This window comes from Rana temporaria, chromosome 1, assembly GCF_905171775.1.
Source record: "Rana temporaria chromosome 1, aRanTem1.1, whole genome shotgun sequence".
Classification (NCBI taxonomy): domain Eukaryota; kingdom Metazoa; phylum Chordata; class Amphibia; order Anura; family Ranidae; genus Rana; species Rana temporaria.
This window is the reverse complement of record NC_053489.1, coordinates 516,863,661-516,886,284: the sequence shown is the minus strand read 5'-3', so window position 1 is coordinate 516,886,284 and position 22,624 is coordinate 516,863,661. Positions and strand designations below refer to the sequence as shown.

Genomic DNA, 22,624 nt, shown 5'->3' with positions numbered 1-22,624 from the left:
CTATATGGTGGATATCTATATCTATATATATATATATATATATATATATATATATATATATATATATATATATATATATATATATATATGTACAAAAACTTCTATAATCTGTAAGGGTCTTTTATAAAAACTGGAAAGCTAAACCTGAAGCATAGATGTTAATATAGCAACTATTAAGACTGCTGCATTTGTAAGATGAAAAATGATTTGCTGTCCAGTCGCTCGACTCTTCTAATATTTTTCCTTGCACCAGTTTCATAAACTTGGTATGTTTTCTACTGGTTATGATTTTTTGTCAGTTTTAGGAAAATGTTATTTATTATGATTTTATTGATAATGTATTAAAATATATGTTGCATGCTATATTTTACTAAACAAGAGACACTGATCACAAAGAACTGAGAATACTGTATATCTCAACTGAGAAAACAGTTTTGGGTCTAAAAACTATATAGGTAGATTCACAAAGAGTTAGGCCGGTTAGTTAGACCTAACTCTGAATCTACGCCGCCGTATGTTTAAACGTATGCTCAAACAGAGATACGCTTAAACAAAGCTAAGATAGGACGGCTTGCGCCGTTCTATCGTAGCTTGCAATTTTTTGGATGGCCGCTAGGTGGCGCTTCCATTGCGGCCGGCGTAGATTATGTAAATTAGCTTGTACGCTGATTCCCGAACGTACGCCAGCCCGCCGCAGTCGAATTACGTCGTTTCCGTTAGGCCTTAGGCGGCCTAAAGTTATTCCACCTATGAGGTGGAATAACAATGTTAAAGTATGGCCACTGTTTCCACCGCGAGGTTCGAATTTTTTACGTCGTTTGCGTAAGTCGTCCGCGAATCGGGAGTTACGTCGTTTACGTCCACGTCGAAATCAATAGGCCCGTACGGCGTACTTAGCCGCAATGCGCACTGGGAAATGTAGGTGCCTGGCGCATGCGCAGTAGCAAAAAACGTCAAAAAACGTGAGGTTAAGCCTCATTTCCATACAACACGCCCCCCTCCAACCAATTTGAATTAGGCGCCCTTACGCCCGCACGTTTGAGGCTACGCCACCGTAGATTAGCAGGTAAGTAGATTGAAAATCACTACTAGCCTAGCTAATTTACGGCGGTGTAGCCTAAACAGGCTAGGCTACGCCTAAATTTATTCCAATCTACCTGAATCTACCTAATAGAGTTGAACAGGGCTAAGAAAGTCATCCTGGGAAGTCTTTGGGAGAGGAAACAAGTTACCTTTGAGCGGTGTAACTTAAATCCGGCCGGCGCAAGGCGTTCCTAATTTAATGGGGCGAGTCCCATTTAAATTAGGAGCGCTCCCGCGCCGGACGTACTGCGCATGCTCCCGACGTCATTTTCCCGACGTGCTTTGCGCGGTTTTACGTTGCATCGGCTTTTGAGAATCGCGACGGGCGTAAAAAAAAAAACGAGTTGCGGCGAAAAAAAAAAATCAAAAAAAAAATGACAGCGACGCGGGATAGAAGGGTATACTTTTACAAGGTGTAAACAGTTTAGGCCTTGTAAAAGCAGCCCTAATTTTGCGACGGCAAACTAATACTTACGGAGAAAAAACGAAGAGTAAAAGCTTTGTGGATCTCCGTAAGTGCTAATTTGCATACCCGACGCTGGATTTCGACGAGAAATGTCCCCAGCGGCGGCTGCGGTACTGCATCCTAAGATCCGACAGTGTAAGTCCCTTACACATGTCGGATCTTCTGCCTATCTATGAGAAACTGATTCTGTGGATCAGTTCCATAGATAGAAACAGGGATACGACGGCGTATCAGTAGATACGCCGGCGTATCCCTTTTGTGGATCAGGCCCCAGGTTTGCACACATCTCAGGAGGGATTTTGGTTCACTCTTATTTACAGATCTCTAAATCCTTAAAGGGGTTGTAAAGGTTTGTTTTTTATTTTCTAAATTGGTTCCTTTAAGCTAGTGCATTGTTGGTTCACTTACCCTTTCCTTCCATTTCCCTTCTAAATGTTTGTTTTCTTTGTCTGAATTTCTCACTTCCTGTTTCTCCTCAGTAAGGTGTTTAGTAAGCTGTTCTAAATGACTTTCCACCTCGCGGATGATGGTGGAAAGCTTACTGAGGAGAAGCATGATTTGAGAAATTCAAACAAAGAAAAAAAACATTTAGAAGTAAAATCGAAGGAAAAGGTAAGTGAACCAACAATGCACTAGCTTAAAGGAAGGAACCTATTTAGAAAATAAAAGATGAACCTTTACAAGACCTTTAAAGCGGTTGGATACCCGCAATAATTATTATTATTTTTTTTACACCTGAAAGGCAAAAGGCATAATGAGCTAGTATGCATGCGCCACTGCAATCAGCGGCGCATTGCGAGGGGAATATCTCCTAAACTGTACAGGTTTAGGAGATATTCTTTATACCTACAGGTAAGCCTTATTATAGGCTTACCTGTAGATAAAAGTGGTAGTAAAGACTTTACTACCACTTTAAGGTTTCTTGGTTGTCGCTTGGCAACTCAAAGTTGCAGCACCCTCCATAAATTATCTATAGGATTAAGGTCTGGAGACTAGCTAGGACACTCCATGACCTTAATGTGCTTCTTCCTGAGCCACTCCTTTGTTGCCTTGGGGGTATGCTTTGAGTCATTGTCATGCTGGAAGATCCATCAGCGACCCATCTTCAGTGTTCTTCCTGAGGGAAGAAGGTTGTCATCCAAATTTTACAATACATGGCCCCATCCATTGGCCTCTCAATGCAGCAAAGTCAGCCTGTACCTTTAGCATAGAAACAGCCCCAAAGTATAATGTTTCCATCTCCATGCTTGACTGTAGGAATGGTGTTCTTAGGGTCATAGTCAGCATTTTTCTTCCTCCAAACAAGGCGAGTAGAGTTAATGCCAAAGAGCTAAATTTTGGTCTCATCTGACCACAGCAGTTTCTCCCAATCCTTCTCTGAATCATTTAGAGATGTTCATTGGCAAACTTTAAATGGGCCTGTACATGTTGTGTGTGCTGCAGGATTTTAATCCATGGTGGTGTATTGGAGCGTGTTGTGTTTCCAATGGTTTGTTTGGTGACTGCGGTCCCAACTGCCTTGAGATCATTCACAAGCTTTTCCCCCATGTAGTTCTGGGCTGATCCCTCACTTTTCCATCATCCTTACCCCATGAAGCCAAATCTTGCATGGAGCTCCAGACTGAGGATGGTTATTTTGTATTTCTTCCATTTTCTTCTTGCTAATGTACTTATTTCAGCCGTGTGCAGGTCTACAATCTTGTCCCTGATGTCGTTTGACAGCTGTTTGGTATTGCCAATGATAGTGGGTTTGAATATAAGAAAGAGATTCTGTGGACAGGTGTCTTTTATACACATAACGGTTTGACGTTAGGAGCACATTCTTGCATATCGTGTGTTTTTTCTGGATTTTTGGTTGATAATCTATCTTTATCATTTAAAATACACATACCGGTATGTTAAAAATTATAGACCCTTAATTTCTTTGTAAGTGGACAAAATCTGCAGAGGATCAAATAATTATTTTCCCTACTGTATATGCAATCTGTCTAGTAAAAGCAAAAAAAGTTAGGGCCAGATTCACGTAGAAGTGCGGCGGCGTAACGTATCGTAGATACGTTACACCACCGCAAGTTTTCATCGCAAGTGCCTGATTCACAAAACACTTGCAATGAAAACCTACGCCGGCGGCCTCCGGCGTAAGCCCGCGTAATTCAAAGGGGCGTGTGCCATTTAAATTAGGCGCGCTCCCGCGCCGGACCTACTGCGCATGCTCCGTTTCAAAATTCCCGCCGTGCTTTGCGCGAAGTGACGTCATTTTTTCGAACGGCGACGTGCGTAGCGTACTTCCGTATTCCCAGACGTCTAACGCAAGAAGGATACATTTTTAAATTTCGACACGGGAACGACGGCCATACTTTATACAGCACATACGTGTGCTGTGTAAAGTTAGGGCACCTAAAACGATGACTAACTTTGCGACGGGAAACTAGACTAGCAGCGACGTAGCGAATGCGAAAAACCGCCGTGGATCGCCGTAACTCCTAATTTGCATACCCGACGCTGGTTTACGACGCAAACTCTCCCCAGCGGTGGCCGCGGTATTGCATCCTAAGATCCGACAGTGTAAAACAATTACACCTGTCGGATCTTAGGGCTAACTATGCGTAACTGATTCTATGAATCAGTCGCATAGTTAGGAAGACCGTAAAACAGAGATACGACGGCGTATCAGGAGATACGCCGTCGTATCTCTTTAGTGAATCTGGGCCCAAGTACTTACCTGTCTCCTTGCACTGTTTCTTAATTTTTTTCCCCCAACAGATAATTGTAATGTGTTACATACAACATTACACTTATTTGTTTAAAAAAGACCCTCTCCCCATCACAAGATCTCACAACATCTTGGGGAAAGAAATTAAATCTTCTTGGAAGACACTGGTGAAGTAGCCATCCTAAAAGGCACCTGTTAAGTCAGGGCTATGCCACCAGTGCCTTAAGGAAAACAAAGTAAGAAACATCTACATGTAAGGAAAAATATAAATCACTATATTTATATTTGACCCAAGAGATCACCATGCAGAGATGCAAGCACCTAGGGTTAGAGTATAAATGTTATAACAATAAGATAGTGCATTTGTTATTTTTAAGGGAAAAAATCCTGAGCTGTTTTAACTATGTACTAAATAATTTGATGTTTTACTATGCATTTTAGGATCCCTTTACCCAACCAGCATGCGCATTAATGATGAGGGGCGTCTAGTTGTGAATTTTAAGACTGAAATTCGTTTCCGTGGACAGTTTGTGCAGTCTCATCCAGGTAAGACCTACATGCCTGCTAGGCTAATTTTTTAGGGCAGGGTTTATGTATTTATTTTTGCACATAAAGGCAAATATATTATAAGTATTGATTGATCCCTAGCCCTAGAATATCAAACATACACACATTCACGTTAAGGGTCTATAAGCAAGCAGAAACAGGCAGCAAAGACGTTTTAAGATGGAAAAGTAATCAAAAATATAAACCAATCTGTGGGGCTGCTCTTTAAGGTTTCTCTTTTAGATTTCTATAGCTATAACTCATGGCCCATTAGTGTGATGGTCAGTGGGAGGAATGCTTCTTATGCCCCTTACACACGATCGGAAATTCCAACAGCAAAAGTCCGATGTGAGCTTTTAAATGGAAATTCCGACCGATTGTATGCTCCATCGGACTTTTGCTGTCGGAATTTCCACCAACTAAAGATTGAGAGCTGGTTCTCAAATTGGATCGTCTGTAGCAATTCCAATGCGCAAAATTCCGACGCATGTTTGGAAACAATTTGACGCATGCTCGGAAGCATTGAACTTAATTTTCTCGACTAGTCGTAGTGTTGTACGTCACTGCATTCTTGACGGACGAAAGTTCAGAGAACTTTTGTGTGACCATGTGTATGCAACCAAGCTTGAACGGGATTCTGTCGGAAAAAACATCCCAGGTTTCTTCGACAGAAAATCTGATCGTGTGTACGCGGCATAACACTTGTCATTATTGGGAAGAATTTCCTCCTAACAGATAACTAAAAAGATCTGAGAGGCAGAAATTGCTTATTGCTCAAAGAACTCCTGGTAACCTCTGGAGGAACCCTAGGATTCCATGGAACCCTGGCCTAGACTCACTGGCATTTCCCCTTGTTTGTGGCACAGTTAAATAATGAAAATGCTGCAAACCTTTAAATAGGAACTGAGCTGGGAAGACAACCTATTTAATTAGAGTAGGGGAGGGTTTAAACCACTGTCAATTTTTTTCTGCCACCCCTCTTTCTTTAGGGAAATTTCCCTTTACTTTTTGTTCTCTAGACTTAATAGAAAGTGAGAGAATATTTTTCCAGTGTGAGAGTATCACGTCTTAGTCAGTTACCTTGAAATGTACCCTTATTTCCATTCCCAGCCACAATGGCAAGCAGAACAATTGGAGAAAGTGAATTTCCCTAACACAGGCAGTTGGGCACAATGGTTCTAAACTCTCACCACTCCATCCAGATCTTAAAAAAAAACATTTGTTTAATTTAGTTATGCTTTAAAGATAATAGAGTTTTCTACAAATATACCACTTAGAAATTTCCCTGAAAGTATGTTAGTTCTGTAGCAGCTCAGATATATTGGGAGTTATGTCTGTTACCTGGAACAGACGTAAAGCTCGGAAGTTAAAGAAAGACCCATCTGAGACTTGTTATTCTATGTTTTGATTAATGTGTACCAATTTTGGTCACTAACCTAGAGAGCCAAATTAGGTTATTCTGTGAAATATTTATAGTATGTAATCAGTACTAGTCAGGATTTGATTTGTCTGCAGATTTTACCTGATTAAAGTGAATGATAATAATTTTTGTTCTGTCTCAGGTACCTCTCTGTCCTCCATGGTCATGTCTGCTGACCACCCTGAGCTCACCTTCACACTGAGCCTTATCCGCAGTGAACCCAGCTTCAGACAACCTGTACAGCAGTGGAGTTTTGTCTCAGATTTTGCTGTAGGTGTTTATTGCATTGTGACTATCGTTTTCCACAAATTTTTCCAAACAGTTATTTTTCCTAATTTACAAGAAATTCATCCCCAGAAAGTATGGTATTAAAATAGTTTGATGAAAAGTATTATATCCTGGGCCGGAACCCATAGCAACCAGTTAAAATTATTTAGTTTCCCTGACCTGGTTGGTTTCTTTAGTTGCAGAAGTAATAATCATGGCTGTTATTATAGCTCTTGGCATTATAAATACATTCTTTAAGTTCAATATTACAGTTATATATATGTATTTACAGTATTCCTAATGTTTCCACAATTTTCATAGGTACGTGACTACTCTGGAACTTACACAGTAAAGCTTATCCCATGTAGCGCATCACCTAACCAAGAATACACTGTTTCTCCAATATGCAACCCACGTGAGCCTATCACATTTGACATCGACATTAGGTTTCAGCAGGTAAGAAATACTGACTATAAGCTACGTTATGTACGATTTTATACACAGTTGTATATTTACAAACCAATAATGCTTAAATTGTAGGTCAGTGATCCAGTATCAACTGAATTCAGTCTGAATACTCAAATGTACCTACTATCCAAGAAGGAACTATGGCTATCTGATGGCTCAATGGGATTCGGTGAAGGAACAGATGTTGCATTTACTGAGGGTAAAGAAAACATGGCATCTGAGAGTAATGTATAGAAAGGGGAGGAGATATATCAAATTGGGACTATGGGCAAAATCAAAAGTTTGTGAGGCAGTGGGGTTGATTTACTAAAACTGGAGAGTGTAAAATCTGGTGGAGCTGTGCACTGTAGCCAATCAGCTTAAGCTTTGACAATAAAACATGGAAGTTGATTGGTTTCTATGCAGAGCTGCACCAGATTTTTCACTCTCAAGTTTTAGTAAATCACCCCCCATGTGTTACTAGAAATGACACAACAGTTGGTGTTTTGTATTTCTGATTCCCCCTGTAATCTACATGTTGATCCCGCCAGTGGATCCATTATTTTCCCATTTTTTAAGTGTGACGATGCTGCTTATTTGTAGTTAAATTATACAGTGACACTGTCACTCTGTGAACTGGAAAGTTATAAGCTGGCCCTATACTGATGGAATTCCAAGCCATGGGTGGCCCGACGTCATCAACTGTCTTACAAACTTGGATTGTGAAATCAAAAGAGCCAGGCAGAAAAAAAAATGGCTGAACAGTCACTGCCGCCACTCAGCAGCAGTCACTGTTCAGATATTCTCATTCAGCAGGTGCTGGCAGTGGGAAATTCATCCATTCATGCTATTTAGCGTGGTTGGGGGAATTTATGGATTTTTTTTGTAAGTATAGAAATCTTTACACATGGGGTCAGCTTTATATGAACATATAGTTTAAAAAAAAAAAAACCTTCAAGTAACCAACAACAAACAATAAGGACTTTATTTCAGCTATCATATTTTAAACAGTTAATGTAATGGCATAAAAGGTTTAAATTATATGAATAAAAGCTGACTGTTGTAGTGTTATGTGGTTTACAAAAGTCAGATAAGTGCTACCGCCCCTGAAGTTTCATCAAGAGGAAGGACTCTCCACTGGTGCCCAATACCCAGTTTCCGCAAGCAGTTTACAGTGACAGTTAAACTAGACATGATCGGCACAGTGTCTTCACAGCATACAAATTCATTTATTGGAATTCAGGCAGGGGTAAAATCCAGTATATACTGTTTTATGTATTTTGTCCCAACCCATATAATTGTCATTTTGCTGGGCAGCTTTTCCAGGGGTCACCGAATCCTGGGCTGTTCCTGAAGCCCACACCGCTTGGTTTCCATACAGAACTGCACCAGATTTTGCACGCTTCAGTTTTATTAAATCCCCCACTGGGTCTAATGCAGTGGTTCTCAACCTGGGGGTCAAATAATGATTTTTCCAGGGGTCACCGAATCCTGGGCTGTTCCTGAAGCCCACACCGCTCTCTCATCCTTTTTGCGACCGCCCAACAGGACTGTGCCTGGAGCCCGTGGCCTCCCACCCAGCCACTTCGCAGCCACCCATTAAGTTCACCACATGGCTGGGTGGCAGAGACTAGAGGTCAGCTGACTGGTGAGGAATGGGAAGTGGGAGGGGCTGAAGGAGACCATGTCTCCTGATTTTGGCATAGGTGTCACTGCTGCGAGACACCACAAAGTCAGAGACATAGGGAGTAACACTACCTATGATTATAGTTGCCCTTAAAAGTCCCCAATACAGTTTTCAGATCAGCAGATAACTCCCCACCAGCACTGCCACTCATTCCAACTCCCCACCAGCACTGCCACTCATCCCATTCCCCCACCAGCACTGCCACTCATCCCATTCCCCCACCCCCCTACCAAAGAGTAAGAGAAAGAATAAAAAAAGAAAATACATGGAAGGGAGAGGAAAAGAATGGGAGGAACAAAGAAAAAGGGAGAGAAAGAATAAGAGAAAGTACAAGAAAGATGGCAAGAGAGAGGGATGGGGGGAAAAACAAGAAATTAGGATAGAGAGGGATAAAAGGGAAAGAAAGGAGAATGTACCATAAGGGATTTTAATACTATACGAGTGGAAGGGACTCAGGGAGCACTAAATGTCAGTGGGTTAGGGGCGCATATTACCTGGCTTGCCTTGGGTGCTGAAAACCCACGCTACGAAAATAATTTTACTGTCAGGGGTCCCCTCAACTTGGGAAATGTTATCAAGGGGTCACGGCACTAGAAAGGTTGAGAACCACTGGTCTAATGCATTAGAAGTGTATGTAGCATCTTAATTAAACTTAATATAACTAATTTATTTATCTTTATTTTGTTTGAAGGGTCTTCAATTTATGGGCGTGTAATGGTGGATCCTGTTCAGAACCTTGGAGACTCCTTCATCTGTAACATTGAGAAAGTATTTTTATGTACTGGTGCAGATGGCTATGTACCCAAATACAACCCAGACAATAGAGAATATGGATGCCTCGCAGATTCACCTACTTTGCTCTATAGATTTAAAATATTGGTACGTAACTTAAAGCGGAGTTCCGGACACAATTTCACTTTTTAAATATAAATACCCCTGTAATACACAAGCTTAATGTATTCTAGTAAAGTTAGTCTGTAAACTAAGGTCCGTTTTGTTAGGTTGTTACAGCATTTAGACACTTTATAAAATAGAAATTGACTGGGGCCATCTTAAGTGTGGGCATCATGAAGCCAGACTGTATGACTTCCTGGATTTCAGCCTTGCAGATCTAGCACATGCTCAGTGCTGCACAAGCAGTGTCAGATCAGGTTTCAGCACCTGTGCTGTCCAAGTCACATGATTCTTTGAGACTGGGGAGTGCACAGACTCCTGGAAAGTTACACCCACTACATTCCCAGGAGTCTGTGCGGTGTAGGTTAGGAAGCATTAAGCACCTAGGTAAAGGACTAATGACATTTTTTTAAAACTACTGATGTAATGTTATATTTATGGGTGGAACTCCACTTTAAGATGTAATACAGTATATAGCCATGCTAGTTAGTATTCTCATGACATACAGACACTAAAAATTTACATTTTCTAAATATAAAGCTCAGCAATTGTGGGTAGGGCAACCTTCTGTGAATATGTTCAATCTAGTAATGTCACACATAAGTCAGCATATAGAGTGCTAGTGGCCATTTTGGAATGAATTTCCCAATGGCCCATTCGCACTACACAGAACATGGTACTGTGTGCATAACACACAGGAAGGTGTGCGTGTTGTGAATGCACACTGCCATGTGCTGCGATGCACTGTTAAAATGCATTGCATGTTTTTTTTCCAACTTGTGTGTGATTATGTGGTACAGTGCGTAGCAATGTGTTACAGCATGTTGGAATGTACTGTGAAGCTCAATGCAAATTGGCACAGACCAATGCAGCATGTTGGTCTGAACTAGGACATAAGGCAGATTGCCTTGTTTATGCGTTTGGACTGTGTTGGGCAATGCTGCCCTGTTCTGTTAGTGTGTACGAGTCCTGAATGAATTCTAAAGGTATTCAGATTGTCATATACAGTGGGGAAAATATTTATTCGATCCTCTGCATATTTTGGAAGTTTGCCCACTTAAAAAGACATGGGCTATAATTTTTATCAAAGGTATATTTAAATGATAGAGACAGAATAACAAAAATCCAGAAAAAAAACACAACACAAATGCTATAAATTAAGTTGCAGTTCAGTGAGTAAAATAAATATTTGATCCCCAAGCAAAACATGACATAGTGAGGTAAGACGTTTCTTGTAGTTGGTGACCAGATTTGCACACATCTCAGGAGGGATTTTGGTTCACTCTTCTTTACAGATCTTCTCTAAATCCTTAAGGTTTATTGACTGTCTCTCGGCAACTCCATAAATTTTCTATAGGATTAAGGTTTGGAGACTGACTAAGCCACTCCATGACCTTAATGTGCTTCTTCTTAAACCACTTCTTCGTTGCCTTGGCGGTATGTTTTGGGTCATTGTCATGCTGGAAGACTCATCCACTACCCATCTTCAGTGTTCTGGTTGAGGGAAGAAGGTTCTTATCATTTTACAATACATGGCCCCGTCCATTGACCCCTAAATGAGGCACAGAAGGCCTGTACTTTTAGCAGAGAAACAACCCAAAAGCATCATGTTTCCACCTTAATGCTTGACTATATGGATGGTGTTCTTAGAGTCATAGTCAGAATTTTTCTGCCTCCAAACACGGCCATTTAAATTAATGTCAAAGAGCTCAATTTTGGTCTCATCTGTCGACAGCACCTTCTCCCAATCTTCCTCTGAATCATTTAGATGTTCATTGCCATTAGTGTACATGTGCCTTCTTACGTATTTTGAGGAAGAAAAATGCTGACTATGACCCTAAGAACACCATCCCTACAATCAAGCACTGAGATGGAAACATTATGCTTTGAATATGTTTTTCTGCTAAAAGTACAGACCGACTTTGCCACATTGAGGGGCCAATGGATGGGGCCATGTATTGTAAAATCTTGGATGAGAACCTTATTCCCTTAGCCAGAACACTGAAGATGGGTCATGGATGGGTCTTTCAATATGACAACGACCCAAAGCATACCACCAAGGCAACAAAGTGGCTCAAGAAGAAGCACATTAAGGTCATGGAGTGGCCTACCCAGTCTCCAGACCTTAATCCTAAAGAAAATGTATTGATGCAGCTGAAACTTTGAGTTGCCAAGCGACAGCCAAGAAACATGAAATATTTAGAGAAGATCTGTAAAAAAGAGTGGATCAAAGTCCCTCCTGTAATGTGTGCATACCTGATGGTCACTAACTACAAGAAACATCTTACCTCTGTTCTTGCCAACAAGGGTTTCTCAACCAAGTACTAAGTCATGTTTTGTTTGGGGATCAAATACTTATTTTACTGACTGAACTGCAACTTAATTTATAACATTTGTATCATGCCTTTTTTCTGGATTTTTGGATGATATTCTGTCTCTATCATTTAAAGATGGGTTTCACTTCATCTTTTGTTCCCTGCAAATAAAAACAAAATGGGCTAGTATGGATCGCATATTAGCCCATTATGTGATACTTACCTGCAAACCGAAGCCTGCGCTGTCCCCACTGAAGGCCACGTCCATCTTCTCCCCTCTTCCTTCCTGGGCCACGGACTCTGGTCTGTAACTGGGCGCACAACACAGTAAATATCTCCTAAACAGAGCAAGTTTAGGAGATATTTACAGAACCTGTAGGTAAACCTTATTCTAGGCTTACCTATAGGTACAAGTTTCCCAAGGCGGTTTACAACCACTTTAAAATACACCTATGATAACAAATTATAGACCCTTTAATTTCTTTGTAAGTGGGCAAACTTACAAAATCTGTAGGGGATCAAATAATTATTTTCTCCACCGTAGATAGTAAGGAGTACAAGCACAGGTGCCTGGACAAGACAGGGCTGCCACCCAGTGGCTGCAAAATGTTTTACATATAAAAAATCTTTTGCAAAAAATGTGAACGTAATACATAAAAGAAATAGAGAAAAATATGTATTTGTTAAAAAGAAAAAACTTGAGTAACCTATAAGAAAAAAAATGCTTGGATTAGAAAGTGACATGTAGAATAGAACTGTTTGCTGTTAGCAGCATGCCAATTTTCCTGTTATACTAGTTGATTGAATTTGTATTGATCATATCATCATCATATAACTACAACCTTTTATGTAAACCTTCCCCCCCCCTTCTTTTACATAGGACAAAGCTCAGCCAGAAACTCAAGCTAGGGTGTTTGGAAATGTTCAATTTGAAGCTAAATTGGCAGCTGACCTCCCAGAAGCTCTACCATTGGTAAAGCAACCAGGATCTGATGGCTTCAGTCTCTTATCAAATGCACTATTCCAGGTATGTCTCATCTTAAACACAAATTATGCCTTTATTATAAGCCCTTGAAGATGCAGTGGTCAGCTAAGTCAGAGAAATGGCAGTTTGGGGTAGGGTTTATTTAAGTTGACTTAAAAATGCATTAACTACAGATTTTGAAATGCTGGGTTGTACAGATAAAACTAGATAAAAAGGAAACATTACTGCTATGCTAACACAAAGCAAAATAACAGATGCAATGGTCTTCAAAAAGTATAAATATATATACTGTATATTAATTTTTTTTATTTATTTTTTTGGAAACGGTGAGGGCGGGAGGAGTAGTAATTGGTCCTGTCTGAGAGTGTCATGTGAATAGTATTTCTGGCAAGCCAGCCAACATTGCAGTTTAGTAAAAGTGATGAATTTTGCTTTTGAAATTGTTAATAAAAAGAGTTTAAAAAAAGTGTGGAAGAACCGTTGTATATTTGCTCATAATAAACCATTTTCACATTAAAGCAGACCTTCACTCAAAAAGTCAAAGTGCTACTTAGGCCTCACGCACACTGGACATTGCTCCTAGGGGTGTCTGGTGTTTTTTTTTTTGCCCCTAAACACCCCTGGATGGTAACTATAAGCAAACAAAGGAAAGAAGTGTTTGGACAGCCGCACTCCCAAAAAAAGCTTTTGGTTGCCTTTTTTTCGTAAAAAAAATGGATAAAAAGCACTACAAGCCACAGCAAGAACACATAGCTGACGCGTTTCGCACTAATACTTAGTGCTTAGTCAAAAGCTATGACTAAGCACTAAGCAGTGCGAAACGCGTTGGCTGTGTGTTCTTGCTGTGGCTTGTAGTGCTTTTTATAAAAAAATTTACGAATAAAGGCAACCGAAAAGTTTTTTTGAGAGTGCGGCTGTCCAAACACTTCTTTCCATTTTTGCTTCGTGCATTGCCAGCACCCTTGGTTTCTGTGAGGAATCACCAAGTACATCCACCTGGAGCGGTTATTCCCTTTCTTTGTAAACAAACAAAATCTCTTGTGCTCAAAAGTGATGTGATGGTAGTGGATGTTGCCTGGGATCTCTATGGCTTCAGGTGAATGCACAGGCCTTGAATGGTAGCTTGTGTGTCCATGCACACATAGGCATTTAGCCAGCGTGTCCAGGAGCGGCAGCGTTGACATCTGTAACCACATGCAAACATACGTTTAGCACTTAAGTGTTTAGTCATTTTAATGGGCAGAATAAATTGTTATTCTAGCCAATGAAATTAAATGAATACCCAAGCACTTGACATGCCTAAAAGTGCCTGAACGAATGACACGCTTTTACAAGCATTGAGTATTTTTTCTGCCAAAACACTGCTGCCAGAAGGAAAGGCGTCTAGAAGAGATACCAAAATGTCCAGTGTGCATGAGGCCTTATTCTCCGCCCCACACTAGCCCCCAACACTTTTAAGGTGTTTTTTTTTTTAAGGGAGCGGTATCTTTTTGACAGGTACCTGCTCCCGCTTCCTCAATTCTTGCCTAGGTGAGAATGACATACCTCATCCCACCCCCTGCCTGCTCGCCATCTCCTGGGACATATCACAAGTCCCAGGAGACTATAGGACCAATCCCACTGTGTCACCCAATCTCACACATGGGCAGTGGGGAGCTGGCTGTGATTACTCAGGAAATAAATACCGGCTCCCAAATCCAAGATGGCTGCATCAGGAGCCCACAGCAGTGAGAAAAACCAGCTGCAGAAAGTCAACGCTAGACTCCAGGAACTTGTCAGTACCTGATTTATAAAAGTCAGCAGCTACTTTTTTTGTGGGCTTGTGGCTACTGACTTTTATCAACAAAAAAAAAAGGGTTAAGCTCTTTAAGGTTTTGTTACATTGACATTATTGGTTATGGCAGATGAAGAAATTCCAAGCTTATTGCTCTCCATCCAAAACTAAAATAAATGTAAAACAACCAAGAAAATGTAGTCTGTGATCCTGTCTTTCCTGGTTTTATAAACATACAAGTGGCCTCTCACCTGCATTTTTTGTGATTCAGCTCTTTAGTGCAGGCCAAGCTGGACCATTGTAACTATGCAATCAAAATCATACCTAGAGTTCAGCTTCAATAATCAAAAGGCCCACAGCTGAAATGTAAAAATTGCTCTGGTTCATTAGCAGTATCCGGGTGAGGGAGCTGAATTTTTTTTTTATTGGATGTTGACACAAATGAAGGTACTTTTATTACAGAGACCTGTATATTCAAGCCTAATAAAGGTCTGCAATTTTGACCAAGAACATCACTACTGCCAGTTATATTAAAATATTCTTTCCACTTTTAGGTGGCTGCTGGACGTGAATGGTTCATTCATACCATCTATACAGTCCGATCTAGAGAAAATGCTAACAGAGGTATTGGAAAACGTAGTGTGGAATACCACCACTCCATAAGCAACAGTATAGCTCAACATGAGCAGCTGCTTTTAAAGAGAAGCCGGAGAGCTAGTCAAGACAATGCAGCCTTGCAAGACATTGGAGCGGAGAAGAACAGAGGGACAAACATTCAGCACATTGCTATTAGACAATCCCGCAGGACCTCTGACAAGGACTCCTTACCAGGAAATGGACAGTACGACAAGCCAGCCCTAGAAATCACTGGCCAGGATCCTCAGGGTTCTTTGTTACCAGTCATCGGAGGGGTAGTTGCCTTGCTGCTCCTGATTTGCACTACTGTAATTATTGTTGTGTTTATGAAACACAGAGGACTATCACATACAGATAAAAAGTCTGCCTCTAACAGTCACTGCAATAGCCATGAAACTGTTACCACTCGACATAGTAGCAGTGACAGCTCTGAAGTATAGAACAAGGAAAAATAACCTCATTTGTCATGGTGCTTATTATACGTGTTGCAACAGTTCAGCCCTGCCATCCACAAGCTGTATCCAACATGTACTAACTTATTTGAAAGCATTAACAATTATGAAACAAAATGTATTGATGAAATGTATATATTTTTTCCTCTAAAACATTACAGTGTTTTGTAAATCCCAGCATTTTTATACTATGGATAACAGTCTAGCAACACTGGAAAAAACCTGTTAACAAAAGTGCTGGCCAACTGTTATAATTAGGAATATTTATTTAGGAATAATTCACTGTGTTTATATTAAAGTAAATTCCAGGGCAAAAAAAAACCCTATGCAGTATGTAGTACATCTCTGCAATATAAGCACATTCCCTTTATTTTATCCTGAAAGTACAGAAAAATACATGCTGATCTGCCAGGAATGCACCTGCATGCCCTATTCTGGACGATTCTAGATTGTAAGGGGTGATGCCATCCGTGTCCGGTTGTCTTATGAAGTAAAAAACGAAGTATAGGTAAAAATGTTTTTAAAAAAACAGCACAATAGTCGTTATATGCATTTAATCCCAAGTGTCCCTTGTGTTGGTCCCGACTGTCATAGTGGAGGTACTCTGCCCCATCCTATACACTGCAGCTACAATTTTCCAATGCTGCAGTAGTTAATGCAAACCGAGGGACCTGTCATATGCACCCACCCTTTCAGCCTCCTCCTCCATTAATAGAAGCTGTACCATAACTTTCAACAATGAAAAGCGCTTTATGAATGGAGGAGAGGAACTTTTCATTCCTTTGTGCATTCTCTATTGGTCACTTTTCATTTCAAGTTATAGCACAGCTTCTATGAATGGTGGAAGGGGGCGGAAAGGGCAGGCATAGTCGGCACTCTTCATGCGTGCCTGTCACAGGTCCAGTGCTGGTAATAACCCCCCGCAGCACTGGAAGATTACAGCTGCAGGGTATGGGGGGGGGGCAAAGTACTTTGAATTTCCACTAGGTACCAACACAAGGGACACTTTGCATTATAGCTGCTAACTTTTACTATAAGAACACTTACCTGTTTATAGATCCTGCAATGTCAGCACCCCTAGCTGAATCGTCAATCGGCTTCAGGTGCAGGCGCCGGCATCTGTAGTAAGAGAAACAGGAAACGAAGCCTTGCGGCTTCACAGCCTGCTTCCTACTGCACATGCACAAGACGCGCTGCACTTTCTGTATGGACACGGACGTCTTCCGGGACCTCTGTGTGTCCAAGAAGGCAGCGGGGGGGGGGCGGAAATTACGTAGATCGCCATGCGCCGATCTTACCAGGAAGTGGTAGTGGGTGCCTGTAAAAACCAGGTACCCCCTCCCCAAAAAGTGCCAAATATTGCAATAAAGGGGGAGGGTGGAAACAAGCGGAGCTTTCCCTTTTGGGTGGAGCTCCACTTTAAGTTGTAACATAGAGATGACTTGGAGGGGTCCTTTTAATAACACAGGAAGTATGCAAAGATCATAATTTCTGACATGATCACCATTTTTTCCCCCCGCTTATCGAACAAATATAACAAAATGCTTAACTGTATATTGAACATATGAAGAATTGATCGCCAGAGTTTACATACATATTAAGTCATGCTGCACATAGAGTTATTAGCTATGCGATAGTCTCAGTGTAGTAGCAGTGTAATGTGGTAAGCAGCGGAAGTCATTCTATTTTACATTGTTTGGATGTAACAAGATATACAAATACATGCACTACAATGAGAATCACTTATTTATAGATTTGAATACAGACATGTGCCAGGTTATAATGTTGGTCAGGAACCAGATAGGAATCATAGGCGAAAGCTAGCTGTTTATGACTGGACCCAACTGCAAAGGTTGAAAATATTTATAAATGCTAAATGTACATGTTTCAGTATACAATGGGGACATTGATTGAAACTGGAACTAACAGAATCTGGAGCAAGCTGTGCATGGCAAGCAATCAGATTCTATCTTTAGCTTGTTCAGATAAGCTTTGAAAATGAAAGATAGAAGCTGATTGGTTGCCATGCACAGCTGCTTCAGATTATGCCAATGCCAGTTTTCATAAATTCCCCTCAATGTGCCTTAAAGAAAGCCATTTAACTTTTTTCTACATTTTCTTATGTGATTTTTCTTCTATGAATTTACTTTTTTTTTTCTTATAATGTCTAAATTCAATGCTATTATTATTTTGTCATGTGGTAGGTATATGTCAGGAATACCACGTGGATATTTTGCAGGGAAACTCTAATGTTCTTTATATTTATATAAAGTCAATATTTGGACAAATAAAATAACTTTTTTTCTAAAGTTTAGTTTATATGTGTGCAATATAAAGTCTGCAATATTCAAGTTGCTCCAGAGCTTAGTGCAAAGCTTCACTTTACCCAATTACATGCAAGGAAAAAAACTGAATTGTTGCTTGCACGTTTGGATGATGGAAGTCAGCAGAACTTCCCCTCATTTACTAAGCTCTGGAGCAACTTCACTTGCAAAGTGCTCAGTCTGTGTGCCTTCAGTAAATCCAGCTTCTCTTTCTCAACCTTTTCAGCACAAAAGAACCCTTGAAATATTGTATGTTTCCAATCTCAGGAAACCCCTGCTAAAAAATATCATATCTACAACTCATGATACATTAGTGTGAGTTTTTTTTTTTTAAAGCAAATATATATTTCTTCTATATTCACAAAAATGTCTTGAATAATCTAGTCGAATACTCGAATAGTCGAAGAGACAGGAGAAAATAAGTATATTTTACTACATGTACTGGGGTTGATTTACTAAAAGGCACTTAGACCGAACACTTTACAAGTGAAGTTGCTCCAGAGCTTAGTAAATGAGGGGGAGCTCTGCTGACTTCCATCATCCAATCACGTGCAAGCAAAAATGTAGTTCTTTTTGCTTGCATGTGATTGGGTATCTTTGTAAAGTGAAGCTTTACCTCATGTACTTTGCTCTGGAACAAATTGAAGTCTATTTGCCTTAACTACTTCAATACAGGAAATATTAAAGATAAATTGTGGAATGGGACTTTAAATGTGCTTAGATGGAGTTGAGAAAAATAATAATAAGTAAATTTCACAAAAGTTTATTTAAAAAGTATGAGAAAAGTTTAATAAACCATCCTTGGATGGAAATGCTTAAAACAATAAATTGTTTACAATAAATTGCACATTACAGTTCGTTACTGTTTCTCTGGTCCAGGATATGTAGATCCTGGGAGTAAATCGTAGATGAGGCCTACGTGTTTCGCGGGTAACCCCATTTCATCAGCTCCTATTGAACTGTCATACAGCGAAGAAAATAGTGAATAAACAAATAAAGCAATATTTCCAAGAACAATTTTTAAAACGTACAATAACAATTTTGGAAAATTGTTCTCGGAAATATTGCTTTATTTGTTTATTCACTATTTTCTTCTCTGTATGACAGTTCAATAGGCCCTGATGAAATGGGTTTCCCTGCGAAATGCGTAGGCCTCATCTACGATTTACTCCCAGGATCTACATATCCTGGACCAGAGAAACAGTAACGAACTGTAATGTGCAATTTATTGTAACCAATTTATTGTTTTAAGCATTTCCATCCAAGGATGGTGTATTAAACTTTTCTCATACTTTTTAAATAAACTTTTGTGAAATGTACTTATTATTATTTTTCTCAACTCCATCTAAGCACATTTAAAGTCCCATTCCACAATTGATCTTTTATATTTTCATACACTGCAGGGACGGTGCCTCTATGGAGTAATAATCATCTCATGCATACCCCCACCCCACATATGACACTTCAATACAGGGCTTGTATATCACTTCCATACCGGGCCTGTATACCACTTCCATACCGGGCCTATTCTGGCACTTCTCTCCTACATGTAAAAATCATCATTCTTTTGCTCGAAAATTAGTCAAAACCCCCAAACATTATATATGTTTTTTTAGCAGACACCCTAGGAAATAAAATTACGGTCATTGCAACTTATTATATTGCACGGTATTTGCGCAATCATTTTTCAAACTTATTTTTTGGGGAAAAAAATGGTTTCATGAATTAAAAAATAACAAAACAGTAAAGTTAGCCCAATTTTTTTGTAAAATATGAAAGATGATGTTACGCCGAGTAAACAGATACCCAACATGTCACACTTTAAAAAATGTAACATACTTATGGAATGGCGCCAAACTTTGGTACTTAAAAATCTCCATAGGCGACGCTTTGAACATTTTTACAGGTTACCAGTTTAGAGTTACAGAGGAGGTCTAGTGCTAGAATTGTTGCTCTCGCTCTAACTCACGCGGCAATACCTCACATATGTGGTTTGAACGACGTTTACATATGTGGGTGGGACTTTTACTTTTTTTTTATATTTTTTTTTATTTTACTTAATTTTTTTATTTTTACACTTATATTTTTATTTTTTATCACTTTTATTCCTATTACAAGGAATGTAAAAATCCCTTGTAATAGGAATGGTGTGCGACAGGTCCTCTTTATGGAGAGATGCTGGGTCAATAAGACCCCACAAATCTCTCCTCCAGGCTGGAAAGCATTAGATTGTGAAAAAAAATTCACCGATCTCATGCTTACTAGCCGCAATTGCAGCTTTGTTTACTTCTGGGAACCCGGGCGTGACGTCATCACATCGCGCCAGGGCCTCTGACGGTCATAGAGATGACTGGTGACCATCTGGTCACCAGTCATCTCTATGCTCGTCATGTGACAAGACACCAGCGCCGGACGATTCTTTCTCCGGGCCCCCCGATGGCACGGAAGAGTCCGAAGAAGCACCGGATGGTGGCGGGAGGGGGGGATGTCCCCTCCGGCCGCCTAAAGAACGATCAAGCGGCGGATCATTCTTACTGTGCGCAGAATCGCCCGCAGAAGAGAAGGGTATCTGAATGATGCCTCTAGCTGCAGGCATCATTCAGATATCCCCCCACAAAGCCCAGGCTGTCATATGACGTCCAACCAGGATGGTAGATCCCATCTGTGGATGTCATATTACTATGGCTGGGTATTGAAGTGGTTAAAGAAGAACTATCGGCAAAACATTGTTTTTTTTTTTTTTTTTCATTTTGGATAAAGTAATGGAGGGTTATATGTTTTGTCAGTTTGTTTTTTTTTTGCCATCCGTGTCCCCTTTATTATATTTCTGGGGACAACACAAAATTTGAGATTTTCTTTTATTTTCATTTTCAATAATAACGGTAAACAGGAATCTCCCTAATGAGAGCACAGATAGCATTAACCCCTTCCTTACCGGGCGATTGTAAAATGACGCCGGCAGGAACCCTCTCTCGATCCGGGTGGATGTCATATGACGTCCTTTGTTCCCGGCGATCCCGGCACCGCTCGTGACCCGGGGTGCGTACCCAGATCCACCTCCTGTCAGAGGTGAGGAGACTGATGCTGTGTTCCCAGAACAGAGGAACACACATCGGTCTCCTCCCCTTGTGAGTCCCCTCCCTCCTACAGTTAGAACACACTTTAGGGAACATTTTAACCCATTCAACGCCCCCTAGCGTTAACCCCTTCCCTGCCAGTCACATTTACACAGTAATCTGTGCATATTTATAGCACTAATCGCTGTATGAATGTGAATGGTCCCAAAAACTTGTCAAAAGTGTCCGATGTGTCCGCCGCAATGTCACGGTCACAATAAAAAAAATCACAGATCGCCGCCATTACTAGTAAAAAAAATACTAAAATAAAAATGCCATAAATCTATCACCTATTTTGTAGACGCTATATTTTTTGCGCAAAGCAATCAATATACGATAATTGCGATTTTTTTTTTATATGTAGAAGAATACGTATCGGTCTAAACTGAGGAAAAACATCTTTTTTTTTTTAATTGTGATATTTATTAAATAAAAAAGTAAAAAATATTGTGTTCTCTTCTTTTGTTTATAGCGCAAAAAAAAAAACCCTGCAGAGATGATCAAATACCACCAAACGAAAGCTCTATTTGTGGGGGGAAAAAACATAAAGATTTAATTTGGGTACAGTGTTGCATGACCGCGCAATTCTCATTCAAAGTGCAACAGCGCTGAAAACTAAAAATTGGTCTGGGCAGAAAGGGGATGAAAATGCCCTGTATGGAAGGGGTTAAAAACCTGACAGGTGTTCTAATTCACCTCCTCTGTACCCAAACGTAAAATTCCTTCAATTATTTTTGAACCACATGCGGACCACCTGCCGTCGTTATAGGTTGGTACTTTGAAGAGGGATATCGTTGTTATGGCAGCAGCTAGCTGCCATAACCCTGGTATTCACTTCTTCAGGGAGATTCGCCGCAAGATCACTTTTATCGGCCGCTATCCGGTGCCCTCCACCACTTATCGAGGCTGCTGGCAGCGGCGGAGGTGATCACATCTGCTCCCTGGCTTGGCATCGAGACGAGTGAGGCGAAGATGGCCCGACCTGTCTCCATATTATTGCACGGCAGAAGCAACGTCAAAACGTTACTTTCGCCCATAGCTCTTAAAGGACCTTTTTTTTTAAATGTCATTTAATTTTATTAATTTTTTTATTGCATTTTAGTGTAAATATGAGGTCTTTTTGACCCCAGATGTCATATTTAAGAGGTCCTGTCATGCTTTTTTCCTATTACAAGGGATGTTTACATTTTTTGTAATAGGAATAAAAGTGACACCATTTTTTTTTTTAAAGAACAGTGTAAAAATAAAAAATAAAAAATAAAAAGGTAAATAAATTACATTTTTAAATGCACCCTGTCCCACCGAGCTCACTTGCAGAAGCGAACGCATACGTGAGTAACGCCCGCATATGAAACGTGACATGTTGGATCTCAATTTAGTCGGCCAACATCATCTTTCACAATATTAAAAAAAAAATGGGCTAACTTTACTGTTGTCTTATTTTTTAATTTAAAAAAGTAACTTTTTTCCCCAAAAAAAGTGTGCCTGTGCGCTGCGTA

General features: G+C 40.2%; 1 protein-coding gene across 1 annotated transcript in view; it reads left to right on the top strand.

Annotated features, from left to right (window-relative positions):
- The window catches only part of FREM3 (FRAS1 related extracellular matrix 3), a 93,692-nt gene extending 75,698 nt beyond the window's left edge, over positions 1-17,994 (top strand). The window contains exons 18-24 of the mRNA XM_040331523.1: positions 4,704-4,808; positions 6,371-6,498; positions 6,817-6,951; positions 7,036-7,162; positions 9,321-9,508; positions 12,719-12,865; positions 15,152-17,994. Coding sequence (XP_040187457.1) covers positions 4,704-4,808; positions 6,371-6,498; positions 6,817-6,951; positions 7,036-7,162; positions 9,321-9,508; positions 12,719-12,865; positions 15,152-15,673 — 1,352 coding nt within the window. The 3' untranslated portion in view covers positions 15,674-17,994. The remainder of the gene's footprint in view (positions 1-4,703; positions 4,809-6,370; positions 6,499-6,816; positions 6,952-7,035; positions 7,163-9,320; positions 9,509-12,718; positions 12,866-15,151) is intronic.
- The last annotated feature ends 4,630 nt before the right edge of the window (positions 17,995-22,624 follow it).